The sequence below is a fragment of the Pollachius pollachius genome (assembly GCF_949987615.1).
Source record: "Pollachius pollachius genome assembly, chromosome: 9".
Classification (NCBI taxonomy): domain Eukaryota; kingdom Metazoa; phylum Chordata; class Actinopteri; order Gadiformes; family Gadidae; genus Pollachius; species Pollachius pollachius.
In genome coordinates, this window is record NC_136942.1 from 3373414 (window position 1) to 3394127 (window position 20714).

The following is a 20714-nucleotide window of genomic DNA, read 5'->3' on the forward strand; positions in this document are numbered from 1 at the left end:
AGACTGCGCCATTACCTAGTGCTCCATGTACTCTCACCTCACTCTGTCTGTTAATTACATTAAATATGAATAGATTCACAAAAAAACATAGGGACAAAAGACCATCATTACAAGCTCACGTCACCTACACACCCAACATCCCTGCCCCCCCCCCCCCCCCGACACACACACACACACACACACACATACACACACAAAGAAACACACACTCATTTACTTTTTATGAGGAAGCGTTATGCATATGCCGCTCTTATTCAAAGCGAGTAACAGTAACTTTTTCTGATGTTAATAAGAGCCATGTCAGGATAGGCGCCTCTCAAGTTCAAGCACATGTTTCGAGTAGCATAGAGGACTGACGATGTCGGATTTCTATCACTTCACTACCACCCTGTGGACAGAGAAAAGCGACCTGATTTTGTTGCGCTTATCATACATGCATGGACTGTCAGTCACACCTGGATCTATCTGGGTTTCACAGCATGCAGCATGGAACGAGACAATACGAGAAGCACTGAATACAAATATACAACGCAGACATGAGAACAATGATTGTGGTACGAAATGTGAATGGATTAGGAATTGTGAATCACACACGTTTTCTCAGTATCCACAATATTCTGCCTCCAATGTTCACGTCAAAAGTCGTCATAGGCTATAATAACGCTGAATATATTGTACAAATATTGATGTATAATATACCGTGACACATAACGAGTATTTTATATATATATATATAGAGTGATCCCGGAATCATTTTCAGCCAATGGTATTTAGCCACGATTTTCGGGTAGCAAATTGTGTCGGAGATTTCTATTGGGAGGGCTGTCCTACGGGCCTCTCTGTCATTGGACGACGTTTATGCGTGGTGCACAGCCATTGGTCGAGGGTTCTGCGTTGGATAAATCGGGTTCTTGTGGTGCGCGAAGGGGCCTGTCTTTCTTCCTCGTCAAGACGGTGCTGCATGCACTGATTGCCCGGCTTTTGTTTCAGGAGCTGTAGACGCATTGAAGTTTCCTTCAAGTCACCTTTCAAAATGCAACGCGTTTGGGTGATAGGCCTGCTATGCGCGGTGTTGGCCTTCGGTAAGTTCTTAAGATATATTCATTTATATATTGTTTGATTCATAGCTTGGGTTGCAAGCTAATGTTAGCCTGCCTTCAAAGACATGGGATTTGGGATACTCAATTAATGCATGCTTTGAATCTTGAAAGACGGAGGGTTGTTTCAAGTCCACTGTATGTATGAGAGTGACTTATAGCATCGGAGTTTTTCTGGACGTTTTTTTGCATTTCAGAAATAATCTTGGTCATCACATCCTCCTAGAGGAGTCTTTCAGTTCATAGACACGCACCCATCATTCTGAAATCACCTATTCACTCGTTTCCCCATTGCAACGTTAATCTATCCGGTTTACATGTTATTTAAACCGCGGTGTTGAGCCAACGTTAAGATAGGCATCGTGTCTTTCTTTACAGCGGCCGTGAAAGCGGAGGATGAGCTGGACATCGATGGGGCCGTGGATGAGGACCTAGGGAAAAGCCGAGATGGTTCCAAAACGGATGATGAGATCGTTCAGAGGTACGTTTATGGGGTCCCATTAGGTATGTGTATTATGCTGGATTAGATTTCGCAAACCATGTGACCATATCATTTCTTTCAGTGTCCATCTTAAATGTGTTTTTCACCATCTGGGTGAAGCAGAGAAACTTGATTTCGTTAATTTTATCAAAATTAAATACGTGCTCATCGTAAAATCTGCTTTATCAAAATGCAAGTTATGTTGTTCTGGCATATTAGTCACCACACCCTGTATAAGTGCACCATTTCTCCTTTTGAAAAAAGCCCAGTACGCCTTTTACGTTTTTCAAGTTTAGCATGACTAACGTAGTGCAGTTAATGTTTGAACTGCCTTTTACACTCTCTCCTGTAGCCTAGCCGGATGAGCCCTAATGTTTGCGTAGAAGGTGTTGTCTGTGTGACGTGTGCCTGCTCCAAGCATCTAGAGAGGGAGAGTGGCAGATGTTGTTCTGCTTATTGACAATGTAAAGTGGTTGTGAAGGTGAATCCGTTATTAATTAATTTTTCTCGTTGCTGTCCCACAGGGAGGAGGAGGCCATCCAGTTGGACGGCTTGAACGCTGCACAGATCAAGGAAATCCGGGAGAAATCGGAGAAGCACGTCTTCCAGGCCGAGGTCAACCGGATGATGAAGCTCATCATCAACTCCCTGTACAAGAACAAGGAGGTGAGCTGCACTCGGGACGCCCGACACGGGCTCTGTAGGGCTTGTACATCGCAATGCATCATGGGAGGCTTTGGGTGGCGAAACTCCAGCCTATTGAGAGAACTCAAGAGAGTCGTAGTACTTTAAAAACCCCTAAAATCAATGTTAATATACCGTATCATGGGTTAATGAGAACGTTGTAACATCACGTCTGACATGAGCATCAGTGTGGCAGTTTCAAACATGACAATGTCTCCACATAATGACAAATCATTTCACATTTAATTACTAAACAATGACCAAAACACCATTACTACTAACACGATGCCTCACATTGCAATGCTCCTATGCTTCCAAAGTGGAGGCGGGCGGTCGTTGCTATGTGACGTCACGCTGTACAAACTCGTATTATTTCTAATGGATGTGTACTTTTCATTATGGAGGCTGACAGAGGGTACGATCTCCACCCACTGACCTCCATTGTCTGCCGTGTTGGTTCTCCTGTAGATCTTCCTCAGAGAGCTGATCTCCAACGCCTCAGACGCGCTGGACAAGATCCGCCTGATGTCTCTGACCAGTGACGAGGCCTTGGCCACCAACGAGGAGCTCACCATTAAGATCAAGGTACGGGCGACCCGGGACCCCGTCACATCTGAGGCTTATGCTGCCAACAGGATATAGGGTTAGCGGGGTAACTTCAGGTTTAACACACATCGTTATGGTAACTAATGCCGCACATCTAACCAGATCCAGAGCCGGTTACGTTCGAGTTAACCGATCAATGCGTATAAAAGCACCGCCTACTGACCAACCAATCCTGTTGGAAAATGGAATCATTATCCAAAAAAAACATGTTGGCCTTGGTGCATGAATAGTGAGATTATCTATTTTTCCTTTTGAAAAATCCAAAAGCCATTGAATTGTTCGATAGCCTTACGTATACTGATACTTTCAACAGTATACTTATACTTTCAACACCAGAGATGAATCGAAGCCAAGTAAGCTTACTTACCGGTTTGAAAAATGTTTTTATATTTGTCCCTTACAACTCGCGATACTGTTTAACACAGCAAGGGTCGCAGCTGAAAGAAATAGGCAGAAAATATCTTGCGCGCCGATCCAAGCAGCACATTTATCTATTGGATTCCAAAATTATAATTGTAATTGGATCTACTCGTGCATTAATGATGGGGCAGTGATAATGGTAAGCCTATTAATATAGCCTATGCCACAATATTTTGCCAGCTTTCCTTCCTGCCTTTGGCAGGAGCTACTGTGTTGCCTTCAGCCTTGGTTATATCATTAATTAATTCCTATTTGTTTAATATCATAGTTTGCTCATCTTGGATAAGATATGCAGTTCTGGAAGACTTTTTTACGAATTTATTACCAGCTGCAAACACCGCCCCATGTTACATTAAATCGGGGTTAAATAAGCACATTGATAACCACCATCATGACAGCCCTAATGCGTGATTGTGGTTGTTAGGCTTAGTATAGCCGGCTTAGGCAGAGGATATCCCGGGTATGTTGAACTTGCTTCATGGTACAGGCCCCAGGTCTCTCATTTTGAACACGTTTGTCCCGGTGGTCTGCGGTCACTGACTGAACCTCTTTCCCCTCCAGTCGGACAAGGAGAGGAACATGCTCCACATCACCGACACCGGCATTGGCATGACGAAGGACGACCTGGTGAAGAACCTGGGCACCATCGCCAAGTCGGGCACCAGCGAGTTCCTCAACAAGATGAACGAGGCCCAGGTGGAGGACCAGTCCACCAACGAGCTGATTGGCCAGTTCGGCGTGGGCTTCTACTCGGCCTTCCTGGTGGCCGACAAGGTCATCGTGACGACCAAGCACAACAACGGCACCCAGCACATCTGGGAGTCCGACTCCAACGAGTTCTCGGTCATCGAGGACCCCCGCGGAGACACCCTGGGGAGGGGATCCACCGTCACGTGAGTCCCCCCCCAATCACCAATACTAGGGCTGAACGGTTTGGGGAAATAATCCAATTGCGACTATTTCGACCAATATTGCGATTTAGTATGTGATTATTTGTTCTGTATTATTCACTATCAAGCCATAAATCATTCTGTAGTATGACCAACACAACATTGGAAGCAGTCAACATATAAACTGCTCTTTCCTTTAGGCCAGGCCTATGTGTTGAGATTAATTGATATTATTACATCTTTATTTAACTATTGAATTGAAAAAGAAATACGAATCTTACTGATCTCCAGTCAGTAACAATAACAAAAAGCAAATCGCAGCCTTTGCGATTTGCATTTCACGTTCTATCACATCGCGATATCGGTTTGAATTCGATTAATCATTCAACCCTACCCGCTACTGGTTTTATTTTCAGATGTTAAAACGAAATAATCTAGTGGCCATGAAACACGCATGTAATTGAAGATTTGTGGGAGTTCAAGGTGCTGCTGTTGTAACTAAATGTCAGAGTTGTGTGTTTTTATATATATTGATAAGGTATTGTTGTCCGCATTTTCAGACTGGTCCTAAAGGAGGAGGCCTCAGATTACCTGGAGCTGGAGACCATCAAGAACCTGGTGAAGAAGTACTCCCAGTTCATCAACTTCCCCATCTACGTGTGGGCCAGCAAGGTGACTATCTCACATGCTTCAGGGCCCAAGTCATGTGCACAATAGAGGAACGTCAATGTGAAAGTTGCATTATCTTTTGCCAACTGACTATCCGAATTTTTGCTGCAATTTGGCTTTTTAACTATTTGCATGTGTTTGATGGTACTAAACATCATTGATCAGCGTATGGTTAATTAAAACCGGCCACGCCCTGTCCTAGACTGAAACCACCGAGGAGCCAATCGAGGAAGACGCAGAGGAGGCAGAGAAGGACGCCACCGAGGACGAGGTGGAGGTGGAGGAAGAGGAGGAAGACAAGGAGAAACCCAAGACCAAGAAGGTGGGGGTTGCCTCCGTTCCGGTCTCTTCTCAAGTTCAGAAAGAGAACGAGGAGGAGGCTGGTGCAAAGGGTGGTGGGCGATTTGGCCTAAAAATAAAATCTCCCATTTTTTTTCAAACCAAACCCGATTTATATTATTATAATATATATATATATATTTTTTTATTTGAAGAATAGCATTGATTTACCAAAAGCAAAATAAACATAATAATCTCCCACTCTGCTGCATGCCTCAGTTTAAGACGTTGGAATAATTGTGTTGCTTTTGGTTGCCACAGATTATAGGCAAACTAAAGCCAAGGGGATATTTTACAAATGATGGTCCTAAACCATCACAAAAATGGATTAATCGCCGGGCTCTAGCTGGTGGTGAGTGGGACAACCCTGGAGTGGCTCTGACGTTAACCGCGTGCAACCCGCAGGTGGAGAAGACGGTGTGGGACTGGGAGCTGATGAACGACATCAAGCCCATCTGGCAGAGGCAAGCCAAGGAGGTGGAGGAGGAGGAATACAAGGCCTTCTACAAGACCTTCTCCAAGGTTCGTACTGACGCTCTTCTCGGCCCCCTTGGCCCGTGTCCACAGTGTGTGTTCAAGAGCGCGTCTTACAGGCTCAGCTTGACGGTGGTGCCTCTTCCCCCCCCCCCCAGGACACGGACGAGCCCCTGTCCCACATCCACTTCACCGCCGAGGGCGAGGTGACCTTCAAGTCCATCCTCTTTGTTCCCGCCTCCGCTCCCCGTGGGATGTTCGATGAGTACGGCTCAAAGAAGAACGACTACATCAAGGTGCGCCCACGTTCAGTAGAACAATGATGGCTCATAGCTGTTTTTCACGCTTTTATTTTTATTTATTATTATTATTATTATTATTTTTTTTTTTCTTTTTTCGTAGCTTTTTAATGTTTTTAACCATTTTTTTTTCTTTTTCCCCTCAGCTGTTTGTCCGAAGGGTCTTCATCACAGATGACTTCAACGACATGATGCCCAAATACCTCAACTTTGTCAAGGGAGTGGTGAGTTTTTATTTTTGTACTTTTGGTTTTTGGGCTTAGGTTTAGTTGGTGCTGTGTCACGTTCATGTAAAGCCCTGTAATTAAATGGTTAGTTAAATTAAATGCCTTGACTAAAGAGAGCGTAGCGCAATATTTGAGATGATTGTGGCACTATGTAGCTGGTTGGTGGTTAACTTTGATCGGGATTTGACTAAGAAGTTCTTTGATAGGACTCTGAATTACATGAGGTTCCTCGAACCGTGTGGCTCGTTGGTAGTTCTTTGGTGGACTTCCTGACTAACAAACGGTCTCTCTGTCCAGGTGGATTCTGATGACCTCCCCCTCAATGTGTCCAGAGAAACCCTGCAGCAGCACAAACTCCTCAAGGTGAGCCGGGCGTGTTTTCACATACAGTATGATTTTCTTAAGTATTTAATTCCTTTAAGGCAAGGCCAGGCAACTTTATTTATAAAGCACTTTTCATACACAAGGAAGTTTCAAAGTGCTTCACGTATAAATATTGTCGTAAAATAAAATAATAGATAAGTAAAAGAAAACGTATGCAAAAAAATGAGTAAAATAGATTTCTCATTTTGAAGAAAACATCGCATTTTAGAAAGTGCAATGTATTTAAGATCAGATCAACAGTCTCTCTGGTACCCACGTCGGGAATCCAACCGGACCTAAAAGAATTTGGTCCTTTCTCTGAGACTCCAACCCAGACAGAACTCGGGCCCCCTTCCATACATTTTTATACAATTGTATTTTGTGTGTCCATCGTTGACGTAAAATGCCGCCAATGACACCAAACTCTTATCGCCGTGCCCGTCCAGGTCATCCGCAAGAAGCTGGTGCGCAAGACCCTGGACATGATCAAGAAGATCGCTGAGGAGCACTACAACGACAAGTTCTGGAAGGAGTTCGGCACCAACATCAAGCTGGGCGTGATCGAGGACCACTCCAACCGCACCCGGCTCGCCAAGCTGCTGCGCTTCTTCACGTCCAACAGCGACACTGAGGTGTCCAGCCTGGAGCAATACGTGGAGCGCATGAAGGAGAAGCAGGATAAGATCTACTTCATGGCCGGCACCAACCGGAAGGAGGTAACTGGGGGGGGGGCAGGGCCAGGAATCTATGTGAACGTGCCATGTGTAGCCTAGCGATTGTAATACTTGCACTTGGTTCTATGAACATCTTTACTGTACCGACAGCGATATATTGTTTCACTTCTTATGACAAATGTAATTATTGTAACAAATGCACTTATTGTAAGTTGCTTTGGATAAAAGCGTCTGCTAAATGCCCTAAATGTAAATGTAAATGTGTATTTATGTTTCCTTAATGCACTTCAGTGGCGGAATGGTCCTTAAAACGTATTTATCAGACAAGTGGTGACCAATTAGTGGTTTTAGTTGAGCCTGAATGCCAAGCGTCCGTCCCTTATCACTCCAGAAATGCCAACAAGATGGTGATCAAATAAGTACACCGCTTTACAATGGCGAATGCATCGCAGCCCCGTCAGTACTGGTTACCTGGTTTACTTCTCCGCGTGGCCTTTACCTAAAACCTCCACCCTCCGCTCACCTGCTGCTGCCCTGTGTCCGCAGTCGGAGTCCTCCCCCTTCGTGGAGAGGCTTCTCAAGAAGGGGTATGAGGTGGTGTACCTGACGGAGCCCGTCGACGAGTACTGCATCCAGGCGCTGCCCGAGTTCGACGGCAAGCGCTTCCAGAACGTGGCCAAGGAGGGCATCAAGTTCGACGAGAGCGAGAAGGCCAAGGGCAAGAGGGAGGAGCTGGAGAAGGACTTTGAGCCCCTCACCACCTGGCTGAAGGAGAAGTCCCTGAAGGACAAGGTGGGACACCCCTCGCTTCACGGGCCAGGGAGGGAAAGGCCATGCTGCGACTAGCGTCGACCCCATTGGAACTCAAGGGGCTTCATTTATGGATTCATTGGCCAAGCCTGCTCTCAAAAAACGTCGTTTTTGCACTTGTCTTCAGTCGATTTAGATCACGTCACCAAAAAGCTAAACTCTAACTCTGAAACAGCCATACCAAAATAACGCATAGAAAAATGCCTTCACTGGAATTCGTTATATTGTTAATATTTGTGTTTTTTCTTCTCACAGATTGAGAAGGCCATCATTTCCCAGAGGCTGACCAGCTCTCCCTGCGCGTTGGTTGCCAGCCAATACGGCTGGTCCGGAAACATGGAGAGGATCATGAAGGCACAGGCTTACCAAACAGGAAAAGACATTTCCACCAAGTAGGTGTCCTTGTGGATCTCATCATCATAAGCATTGTTTAAAGCCCTGATAGCTAATGTTAAAGTACTAGCCTATGCCGATGGATCGTCTCGCGGAGTGTTGTCTCTGTGACCAAGCACGTTTTTTTTCAAACGCAGTGCTAAATATCTCCATGTAATATTTGCCAATGCAATGTAAAAACAAAAACGATTGTGCTGATTTTCAAACAACCAGAGACCTTTACCGACACAGAACAGAACAAACGCCATCTTAAAGGCTTCGTCTTAACTAAACTGTTCCTTTTTTCAGCTACTACGCGAGTCAGAAGAAAACCCTGGAGATCAATCCCAAGCACCCTCTGATCAAGCAGATGCTGAAGAAAGTCAACGTAAGTCTTCGTCAGTCCACAAGCGGCACTACGTAGCTTGTTAGGGGGGCTGGTCTCAATTATGTATGGACATCATTACCTCCCCAAGTCTAAAGGGCTGACTATAGTTCCACGTTCCCACAACGCATTGGCCACGCTGACGCCTCGACGCAGTCGTGAACCTTTATGGTTCTGCGCCGGGTTCCAGTAAGCGGACCAATCACAGCCCTTGCTGCTGCGTCGCTGGAGGGTCCGCAAGGACGTAAGGGGTCCGTAACCCCCTTGCGTTGCGTGAACGTGGGACCATAATCAGCCCTTAACGTTAGGCATTGCTGAGTAAGACGCCTAGCCCCCCCCCCGTTCATGTATCCCCAAAAGGGTTAGGGCTGCCCTAACCCTAAAGGACTTGATAGTTTGCCAACCTCGTCACTTTTCTCATTGACTTCATGTTCCTCCACCGTTTGGTTCCTCCTCGCCTCCAGGAGAACGCCGACGACCAGACAGCGTCCGACCTGGCCGTGGTGCTCTTTGAGACCGCCACGCTGCGCTCCGGCTACCAGCTGGCCGACACCAAGGCCTACGGAGACCGCATCGAGCGCATGTTGAGGCTCAGCATGAACGTGGACCTCGATGAACAGGTGAGACACGCGGCCACAGGCGCACAGGCACACACACACACACACACACACACACACACACACACACACACACACACACACACACACACACACACACACACACACACACACACACACACACACACTCGCAGAACAGTCTAGTCCAGGGGTTTCCAACCTTTGACTATAGCGGTAACGCTAAATTGTTATAAAGACCTTTTCTCAGAGCACCTTTTTGCATACAGTATGTGCATAAATACACAAGTGGCTGAGCAAAGAGTGCCACCTCCCACTTTCTACACAACTGTTACTGCAAGGAGGCCATGGCCAGTGGGGAACAGTGGAAAGAAAAAGTCAGCAAATCTGCTTAAGCTCCCAGAGTGTTTACACACGGGGAGCTGCATTTGTGTTGTGTTGGCACTGGCAGTCTAACACAAAATGATGGCCATAATACCATATATACTGAACTATAATTTTTTTATATACTTTCCATTGGTACATTTACAACAATATAAACAAAATATATTTTGCAAGGATGAAATCCCACCTACCACCTGCAGTACCATGAACCACAGGTTGAAAAACACTGTAAAAGTGGTTACGGTGTCGGGTCTTGCCCGTTCTTGGTTTAATGTCCACAGCCTTCCTATAGGCATCCTCGAGCAAAATGCCTAACCCCTTCCTTTGCATGAAGTTAAATATATATTCTAATTCACTCGTAAGTCCCTTTGGATAAAGTCTGTGAGTTGACTTAATTGGTAAGGAAACATAATGTCCTGGAATGCAATTTAGTTTTTTGTGTATTGTCTGTTGTTATCCATTGCAGTAGTGCACTTTAGTTGGTTCATGTGTGGCACCAAGAGGAATGTGATTGTGACCGCTGGTGTGCCCTTGTCCGACGGGGCTGTAGATTGAAGAAGAGCCTGAGGAAGAGCCAGAGGAGGCTGTAGAGGAGGAGGCAGAGGAAGAGGAGGACGAAATCGCAGACGACGATGACGATTCGGTGAGATGACGCAAACCAAATATTGTATTGTTGTACTTTCTCTCGAAACTTGATCCAAACACTGATTGAATGTTGGCTGAAATCTTAACCCCTTCTCCTTGTATTTCACAGGCAACAACAGAAAAGGATGAGCTTTGAAGCACTGAATTATGGGGGAGGTAGTAGTGGGCTATACCTTGAGCTAGGTCAACATCACCATGGCCAGACATTTCTCTAGGGGTGGTCCCTGGATTGGGGTTTTATAAAAAATGTGCATTGGTTTCGTTTTGTTTTTTCTTTTTTTTACATTCCTCATGACTGTAAATTTGTTAATATTTAACTGCCCAGTTTATGGAAAGATGTGATCCAGTCTCTTGATCAAATAAATGTTTCCTGGAGAAAAACCTCAATGTGATCTGTAAGGACTTTTGTGGTCATTTGTATTTAAATATTGGTGTTTGAGAAACTGATGGAAGGATGTTCATACCATCAAGTTGTTGCCCTTATCAAATAAGGGCAACAACTTGATTTTTTTAATCCAAAATAGTACTATTATAACTGTATATAATTAAGTAAAAGTCTTCATTGTTCAGAACAATTCCAACATTCAGAAAATAAGCCTAATTGTGTAAAAGTTGATCCATAACACCAACACATATTTGCCTTTACGTTGTAGTACAATATCAGGCCACTAGATGTCATTGAAAACCAGGTGTTGAACATTCTAAAGCTGAAAGAAAACGTCAATAACAACCGAGGATGTGCTCTGCATTTTTTTCTTAGTTAATTAGGGCCGTCCATTGTACTTTTAGAGGTCAGGTTCAGTGGTAACAATTTGAACCTAACTATTCTAAATATGCTTGCTTTCACGAAGACAACGGGCAATCCACCATTCCCTTATATACTTCTAATTAGTATTTGTAGATCTTTAATTAGGCTAAAAGTGTTGACTCTTAAAGTACAAAATGGCTACTTCCTTGTGATAGTCACTTTCGTTTCCCAAATCAAAGAATCCCAGATTAGAGCATTAGAATCTGATCTCTGGTAAACCACCAGACCCTCAAAGCAGATGTGACCTGCACTGCGACCGTGGGAACATCTGCATATAAAATGTAATAATGCACTCGGAGCCATATTACATTGCCATCTGATGTTTTCACTCCACGTTATCCAAAGCCTGTCCAAGACACCAGTAGACAGTTTCCATTGGCATTCAATCCTAACACTTCAGAACGGTTACTAGTGTCTTCAATGACACTTTACGATTTGAATAGGCCTACATGTGTCTTTAGAGGTCACACGGCACAAAAGCTACGGCTATCTCGCCGTTCTTCGCCTGAGAGGGAGCGTTGCGTCTGCAAGATACATGCTGACAGATGTGGGCCACTGTAGGCTGGGGGAGGGGCGTCACGGGAGGAGACCAGAGGGAGGGAGAACTACTGCATGTCAGATGTTTCAGGGTTGCTCCCCAGTGGTCAGCTCAAAACGCCCCATCAGGAGAAGGTTAATATATAAAATATATATTTTTCCACTCCCTTCATTCATATAGGCGGGCATTTATACATGTTATATTATAGGCCTAGGTGTTTCATTATTTATTGTTGACGTTTATTGCTTCTTTTTTTTATGTTTTATGAGGTTGGGACGTGATCTAGTATATCTAAGTTAAAAAAAAATAGGAATAATCGATAACCTATTAGAAAAGGCTACCCATTTGCGTTGACAGAAAATACATGTGATGAACTGGGCTAATATCACTGTTGGCAACTATAAATAACAATACGCTACGTGATAAATATAACGTGGCGTATTCAATGTGTGCGTGTTTTTATTTTGTGGTGTATTATCCTTTTTCACTTCATTTGATTTAACTCAAAACAAAATATGCGCCTAATTGAAACACGTGACAAGCTGCCACATTTTACAGCTCGTACGCAATCCCAGGGTATGTGGTTGCCATGGATCCGTGGGTCACATGCGTGGATTTCCTGTAGCCAGAAGCAGCAGAAGAGATGCTCGGACCAAAAAGATCCACAGCCATTTTAATTTGCTAATTCGCTCATTTGGACGGTTTCATGCGATGTCTGATACATTGGATATTTTTGTTCTGTGTTTTTAAGGAGACCGGACCACACTCTGTCATTTTTGCAGCAAACCGGCATTTTGTCTCATCCATAGCTTGACAACAGGAATGAGTATAGAAATCCCTGAAGGACTGACGGAGCTGTTGCAGGGGTTTACCGTGGAAGTGTTGAGGAATCAACCCAGGGATCTGCTCGAGTTTGCCTTGCAATATTTCACCCAACTGAAGGACAGCGAGACCAGAGGGGCCTCATTTGGCAATGACCAAAATTCGGCCACAAGACCTGGCAAAGCAGTCAATTTCATTGACGAAGCGATGCAGATCGATTCTGAAAACGGCGAAGAGGATGAGGATGACGAGGAATTCATAGGTAAGCTGAGGCATATGTGCTTTGTGCTCAGGACCAAGCTCCTTGGTGTGGATGTCTTCGTGATTTGACGAAAAACGGTAAACCCTCGCATGGAAGGAATAGGCTACCTCTCTGGTGCTGTGGCGTTCAGGGGCTTGACACCTTGCATCCTCCACAGCGAGGATACAGCCCCGGTAATGGATGCTGAATGAAGCCTAATATATGCCGCACGACTGCCTTGATCTTGATCAGTCCCCTTGATGATTCAAAGCAGTGGCACTGACCCATTTCAAGCACAATTGATTCAAGTGCCAGGCCCTCCCATTTGGAAGAAAATGACCGTGTCCATAATGTGTGACCAAAAAAAAAAATAGAGCATGCGGGACAACGCTGTGTGTAACGGAAGATCGCGTCAAATTGGCCTGTTTCCTAAAGAAGTCGTGTGGATGGACAAACGACGTAAATGGTCGCCGTATGTGACAAGACGGTTCACTTGGGTGCAGCACCACAGCGAGCCGCAGGCTTGACGTGGGATCCCAACGAGTGCCCTCCGGTGTGGCGGGCGATGTTGACAGGTGCACTCCCTCGCCAGGGCTGTCACAGGCCTGTCCCCTATCGAGCCTGCAGCCCCATCGAGCCTGCACCCCCACAGTTGTCCCATAACATTCAGCATATTTCTATGTCATCAAAGGAAGGCTCATGGTTTGCCTCATGGCTAACTGATACATTCTCTGCGAAACACATTTCTCAAAAGTCCATTGTTTTGTACATTTATTGTAGATTGGATCCAGGGAAAAACGATCAGTCTAAGAAAATTAAATCGTAGGATGTTTGCATGTGTTGATCAATTGAGCTTTATATTTGTTCTGGTTTTTCCCACTAAAAATATTCAATAGTGTCTGGATGAAATAAAATAACTTGTATAATGATTACAGTTTTTTTTTCCCATCCATTTTTGCAGCTCCAGTGATTAACAGATTCGTCAGGAGAGCATCAGGTGAGTTTACATTCACTGTCCGCTCCGACTGGCAGAATTAGTAGTGCAATCTCAAGAAGAACATTCTGGAAGATATCAGTTATCATAGCCCCATGGAAATGTCCTTTGACATATTCACATGGACCACGTCTCCATCAGATCTTCTTCCATATATACAGCATGTAGACACTTTCCATCTGTTTCCTGTCGCTGTGTTTTTGTTTACGATAATGGCGATAAACTATCTTCAGCCATGTCTCTAAAAACTCTGTCTCCAGGCATAGGATTAGACAGATGTGAAAGAAGATAGGACCAATGACCTGATGTGGTTTATACCCATTTCAGTTAGAGTTTGGCAACATTAATAATAACTGTAGTTCCGCCAAAATGATACGTGGGGAAGATGTAAGCTCGCTTGTTCTGGGAAAGTTCTGTGTCATCGTAACTGCTCAACGTTCCAGGAACGTGGAAGTCCAGGGAAAAAGATGGTATCACTCAGGATTACATTTACAAAGACATTATTCACTCTGTATTAACTTCCATATAAATATAATGTCAGTGAGGAGGAGAGGACAATAATAAGATTGTATATTAACAAATTCAGAGTTCATACGATTGTTAGCCCAGTTTATAAATTGTGCACTAAAATGGGAGGGACAGCATGATTCGGCCTGTTTTAAACAATATGAACAGTGTCAGTGCGTTGGGCGGTAGCTCCATCTGTCTCTGCTCTCAGCAATGGCCGCCGCTGGCTGCTCAATCAGAGTCAACTCCCTGGCACCTGCCTGCCATGCTGCGAACGGCACCGGCCCGTCCCACATTCGGGACACGGTCAAACCGTTCACCCGTGCCCGTCCCCTACACTCTACGAGCGCTAAACGGGTGGCTACTCCCTCACTACAAGGGTAACCCAGCTGCCATACAACAAAATCTAGATCTTCCCGGCTCCACAATGGCAGAAGGAGTCCCTCGCTGGTACAGGGACACCTGAAACCCTACACATCTTCCTTCGCGTCTGAAGCCTCATCTGTTCAGACTGCACCCTGGCCCTTGGAACATTCCACCAAAATCGTCACGGTTGATTGCGCTTATTGTACTTCACTTTGGATAAAAGTAATCAATGTATTTGAATGTTTCAGAAGAAAATCACAGGATGGACCCGTGTAAAGGGGTGTAGCCATTTTCATCGAAGCCGGCTTCTTCCCCTTAACCCTTGCAGCAGGATAGTCTAGTCTCCGACCTAAGGGTTCTTGGTTTGAACGCCCTTGACTGAGATGCCAACCCCTACCTGCTCCTTAATGACATCTAAGTCCCTTTAGGATACAAGTTTCCACTAAATTGTAGATGCCCATGTTATAATTATTCAGTCAGAGGAACACAAATTAAATATTTGAATTCCGGATGTGTAACTCAACATTTACGTTTTTTTCTTCCTGTTAAGTGTGTGCTGAAGCATTCAACCCTGATGATGAAGAGGAAGAGAGGGAGCCAAGGGTAAACTCCGTTATGCTTCACTGGTCATGTGTACATGTTGGTTGTAGTGATGTCGTTTCATGAAAAAATGAAAAACGTTAGGTGTGCTGTTTATGCACTGCGGGGCAAACAGCAGGGTTGTATTAAACATGTTTGGTTTGTTTTGTAGGTCACCCATCCAAAAACAGACGAGCAGAGACGGAGACTACAGGAGGCGTGCAGGAACATTCTCCTGTTCAAGAACCTGGAGCCGGTCAGTGGATGACAGCACTGCTAGCTGTTTTAACGGGGGGAAAAAAAAGAAGAAAATCGACAATGTCGGATCCAGCAGTCCTATGTTAAAGAGAGACTTGTTGAGGCGTTAGCACAGTGGCTGAGCCGGAAACCAACAACTGAAAGGAGTGTGGTTAAGCCTTGTTTCCTGATTTGTTACGGAGATGTTCTCCTCAGAAGGGGATTTAAAGTAGTGTGTTTCTACAGTGGCCAGTGATGAACATGGTGATTTTGAACCATGAGAGACACGTTTTCTAAGTTGGTGTGCGGACAGGACGTTTTAACTTGTCTTCCCACTGTGTAAAGTGAACTAGTGCTGGCCGAGGTTGGGTTCCCTGTTAAGGCTTAGTTATGGTTCCATGTTGACGCAAAGCAATGACCCCAAAGGCGCTTCAACGCAGTCTTGAACCTGTTTGGTCCTGCGTCGGGTTTACCTCGGATTTACAATAGCGAACCAATCACAGCCCTTGACGCAAGTTTACAGTTTTTGCAAGGCGTACGTCAGGCCCTTGCGGTGGACACAAGGAGGGTCCGCAAGGATGTAATGGGTCCGTAAACCCCCTTGGGTTGCGTCAACGTGGAACCATAACTAAGCCTTTAGTCAATTAAGCACTTAGATCCCCGCCTCTGGCAACATGATTGGTCCGGACAAATATAGAGTGAAACTAATTGATAAGCCCAGTCACCCAGATTTAAACTTTAGATAGCAATCCAAAGTCGGATTCATGAGACCATGCTGTCTCTTATATGACATGAAATGTAAGTACGTATATATTTATTCATTTGAATAAACTAATGCTGCAAGGGAACTTTTCTTTGAAATAATTATTAAGTCTTAATATCATCATTAATTATTGTTATAATTGTTTCGTCTTACTACAGGAAGAGATATCACAGGTGTTGGATGCCATGTTTGAAAAGTTTGCTGTCAATGGAGAGCACATCATAGATCAGTTTGACGACGGAGACAACTTCTACGTCATTGAAAGGTAATCCCTTACATTATGAGCCTTTTTGGAGCCGGTTATATCAAGGTTTGCACGTACCTTTCGGCTAGGAATTTAACAATCTTGCCACTAGACAATGCTTTCAACAAAACCCATTTGTTCCAAAACTGTATTTTATTCTTCATTACATTATTAAACACATTGTTTTGTGAGTGAGTACTTACTCGGACTGCTTGTTGTTAATAAAGTAATCACATTGTGATTGGTTTATATCTTGTGTATGCTGCTTTATATCAATTGTATATCCCGACTCCATTTAATTGCTATGGTGATTAAATGCTGCCTTTGTGATGTTTGATATCGTGGCCACACGTATCTGTCATCAATATAAATCGTGCAGCCCTACTTCAGAAAATGTATCACTTGAAGTGCAACGTGTTGAATGGACGACAAACAACCCCCCCAAAAAAACACAATGGAGACACAGTAACGTCTCCTCCTTGCATTTGTTTCTATCTGTATCTAGCGGGACATTTGACATCTTCATGGGGGTTGAGGGCATTGATAAGCTGGTGGGTTGCTATGACAACCAAGGAAGCTTTGGGGAGCTGGCTTTGATGTACAACACCCCCAGGGCGGCCACGATAGTCGCAACTTCGCCCGGAGCCCTCTGGTGCCTGGTGAGTACCATCCCGATATATGACCCGCCGTCCTCATTTACCGTAGGCCTCCCTATGTTAATGAACTTTAAGTGCTACAGAGGAGGATGTTTGGGTTTAGGGGAGCAGACACCGTGTCCGATGACTCAGTGTCGCCCACTGGTGAACACTGTGTGAATTCTAACAGACATTTATTATCCATGTGAATTGTTCTTCAGTGCTCTTTCTTCAAATGATTAGGTATATCTCGTGCACAAACCTTTTTTCAGGATCGTCTGACGTTCAGAAGGATCATCGTTAATAATAAAGCAAAGAAGAGGAGGCTCTACGAGGCATTCATCGAAACATTACCGCTGCTTACATCACTAGAGGTATGGGCCCATCTATTACTTTGGTTTTAAAGTACCTGCCAGAAACATGCTATAGTAAATCTCACTCTCATTGTGTCCTCTTCCCCAGCTCTCAGAGAGAATGAAGGTTGTGGATGTGTTGTCCACCAAGGTGTACATCGATGGAGAGCAGGTCATCGCACAGGTCCCTATCATATAGTTATCTTTGTTGTGAATAAACTGCGCATGGGTTGGCCATGACGGTGCCTTTCGGATAGTAAGTCTTCAACATGGTTCTGTTGGTGTTTACAGGGCGATCTAGCGGACTGCTTCTACATTGTTGAATCCGGCCAAGTCAGAATTACCATGAAGAGAAGTAGGGTATGTCTTTTTCTAAAAGAAAATACCCTACTGTGTTACTAAGTTCATCACTTTGGTTAAGTATTATTTGAAATACTAATCACCTATGGCCTAAACAACTGAAGAACAATTTTGTTCCAAAAAAATAAGGAAATTGAGAGGAATTCTGTTCATGTTGATGAGCCATTACAGACCATTTCAAAATCGTTCTATTTGTGGCACCTCAAGTGGTAGTGTCAACTCAGTCGTATGACGGCCTTTGTTAGAGATTCCATTAACACTTTTAATTTGCCCTCAGACGAAAAAAGAGGAAGGAGAAGAGGAACTTGACATTGCCACGTGTTCGAGAGGCCAGTACTTCGGGGAGCTGGCACTTGTCACCAATAAGCCCAGAGCAGCCTCAGCCTATGCCGTTGGAAGCGTCAAATGCTTGGGTACAGTTCGGTTTCTCTTGTCCGTATTTGTATGTATCTATCTAATTGTTGAGTTAGTATGTTATTGAACCACCTAAAAGCACATTGCCAAAGGTTATTTATTTTAAACAGTAGAGAGAGTGAGAGAGACGGGAGATGCTGTTAAAATAAATGGAATAGTGTTTATATTACGTCCTAAGTGTCTTATGTACTCCTTAAGCCTGATCTTACGCGTCCTTTATTGGTGTGTTTTTCTGCAGCGATGGACGTGCAGGCCTTTGAGAGGCTGCTGGGCCCGTGCATGGACATCATGAAGAGGAACATTGCAAACTACGAGGAGCAGCTGGCCACTCTGTTTGATTGCAGCGTTGACATTGAAGAACAAAATGCATAAGTCCACCCCACCCCCCCATCGCCCCCCCAACCCGGTCACCTGTGACCACTTTAAAGGCCCTGTGAGGAGTTTACGATATCTGCCAACCCATTTTTGTGTTGATATTTTTAACAGTGCAAATTACACCGTCAGTGTTAAAATTTAACGATTCTAAATGTTTTGCCACAGGGTCGGAGTCAACAGACGATTTACAGCAGAGCAGAAAATAAAAATAAATAGATGCATACTCAGATACATTGGCTCATCTTGCTTGCAGTTGTTACTTTGCTCTGCAAAACAAATGCAGGAAGTAGCTCCCGGCAAAACGAAGTGATGGAGACCGAGATGCAGTTTAAATGCTATTTGTTTGTTTTTTTCAGACCCTCGTAGGAGCTTTAAAGCTAATTTCTAAGGAGACGTGTAAAGACCCCACTTGATCAACATTTGTGTTTTAGATTGCTAATTTACACAGCAAGTTTTGCTTAAATATCCCATATAAGACAACGTGTGCTATAAAGGAGTTTGTAATGAATTGTTAAAAGCAAAGAATATTGCCAACGCTTTTTATTTTTTTTGCTCTATGCTTGTATTAGATTACATTTAATACAAGTATCACATAGAATGGGTAGGATTTTAAGTGTGTGTTTTATTTGTAAAATGTTAGTTAAAATACTTGTTTCATGATAGGACTTGTACATCGCAATGCACATTGCACTAACCGCCTCGATTTTGGAGGCGTAGGAGCATTGGAATGTATTATATTGGTAGTAATGTTTTTTTGCTCATTGTTTAGTAATTAATTGTGAAATTATTATTTTTTTAATATGGGGTTACTTTGTTGTGTTTAAAACTGCAACCTTGTTTCTCCTGTGAGATGTGGGGCAAAACAAAGTTGCCATTAGCCGAGGTTACGGTATATCCCCGTTGATGTAGGATTTTAAGGTACAACAACTCTCTTGAGTCCTCTCAATATGCATTCTGGTGTACAAGCCCTCTAGGGCAATTCATATTATCTCCTAATGTTCATTTTTACCTGTCCACAGTGTTATGACTCAGCATAAGTATTATACACTTGTTGTTATATTTATGACTATTATTTGTGAACTTCACATGCCAAAGGTAATATGTTACTGACTCAAACTGTTGATTAACAGTTGTGTTGTGTTTTGTAATTCTTGAACAGACTGACCCTAAAGGGAATATTGATGCTTAGTTATATAGTTGGCATAAGAACAGAAATAAAAGGTTTGCTATCAACTGAAGTATATATGTCAGGGACATATTACATTTGACTTGAATATATTGTTTTTATATGCCAGTTTTCACATTCACTTTGAACCAAATGAGACGATACACATCTCGATGGTGCCAATGCTCAATCCTGTTTAACAATATCAATTGTCATAATCCATACCATTTTTTGGCTACCTTTTCCTTAACTGTAAATTGTCGTTAAGTATATACTGGTAGCTATTTGCTTTTGCACAATACAAACTTCAAAGATAGAGATTTTGTTTTACAGTAATACATTGTGAACTATGCCTTTATTTTAATATATGCTCCCAATAGTAAATGTCTCATCTTCTTTTTTTGGAACTATTATTTAATGTTTTCTTTCTGTGTGTGCCAATGTAATATTTTAGTCACGTGTCAGTGAAAAATAAGTTGTTATTCCATCTAGCGACATTAAGATTATTTAATGCTGTCTACCTCTGCAAACAACTAATATTTTGAAATGCATATTTCAATGTTCCTCCTCAGCAGACAACTTCAGTGATAACTCTTGCCTTCATTATTTTTAAGGCAATTACAGTATTGCCTTTTTTGCTGTTTACTGTAGCGTAACCTGTTTTTGAAATATTATTCACACACGTTTAATGTAGGCCTATAAATAAAAAAAATTGCTTATCTTCCAAATGTGCGCAGTGTTTGTTATTATGAGTACCATAGAAGACAAACTGAAACGTTGGCCAATATTATGTTTCACTTTTCATTCAAATAAACAACTGTTTTATATCCTGGCGTCCTTGTGTTTTTTTCGTCCATCCATGCACTCGTCGATCGCTCGATTCAATCATTCATTTGTCCGTCCATTCATTCATCAATTC

General features: G+C 43.5%; 2 protein-coding genes across 2 annotated transcripts; both read left to right on the top strand.

Annotated features, from left to right (window-relative positions):
- Positions 1–941: 941 nt before the first annotated feature.
- Positions 942–10786, top strand: LOC307080978 (endoplasmin-like). The gene is made up of 18 exons (XM_079743969.1): positions 942–1082; positions 1476–1578; positions 2103–2244; positions 2731–2847; positions 3850–4181; positions 4739–4850; positions 5050–5169; positions 5592–5708; positions 5819–5956; positions 6106–6183; positions 6484–6549; positions 6996–7265; positions 7770–8015; positions 8289–8425; positions 8715–8793; positions 9255–9410; positions 10300–10392; positions 10504–10786. Exons 1-18 carry the CDS (start codon positions 1034–1036, stop codon positions 10528–10530), a joined length of 2382 nt encoding a protein of 793 aa, XP_079600095.1. The 5' UTR covers positions 942–1033; the 3' UTR covers positions 10531–10786.
- A 1580-nt stretch (positions 10787–12366) lies between these two features.
- prkar2b (protein kinase cAMP-dependent type II regulatory subunit beta) lies at positions 12367–20440 on the top strand. The gene is made up of 11 exons (XM_079743344.1): positions 12367–12824; positions 13765–13800; positions 15221–15273; positions 15422–15505; positions 16408–16514; positions 16999–17152; positions 17401–17502; positions 17591–17665; positions 17773–17841; positions 18119–18254; positions 18494–20440. The coding sequence occupies exons 1-11, from the start codon at positions 12563–12565 to the stop codon at positions 18625–18627; spliced, it is 1212 nt and encodes a 403-aa protein (XP_079599470.1). The 5' UTR covers positions 12367–12562; the 3' UTR covers positions 18628–20440.
- Positions 20441–20714: the final 274 nt, after the last annotated feature.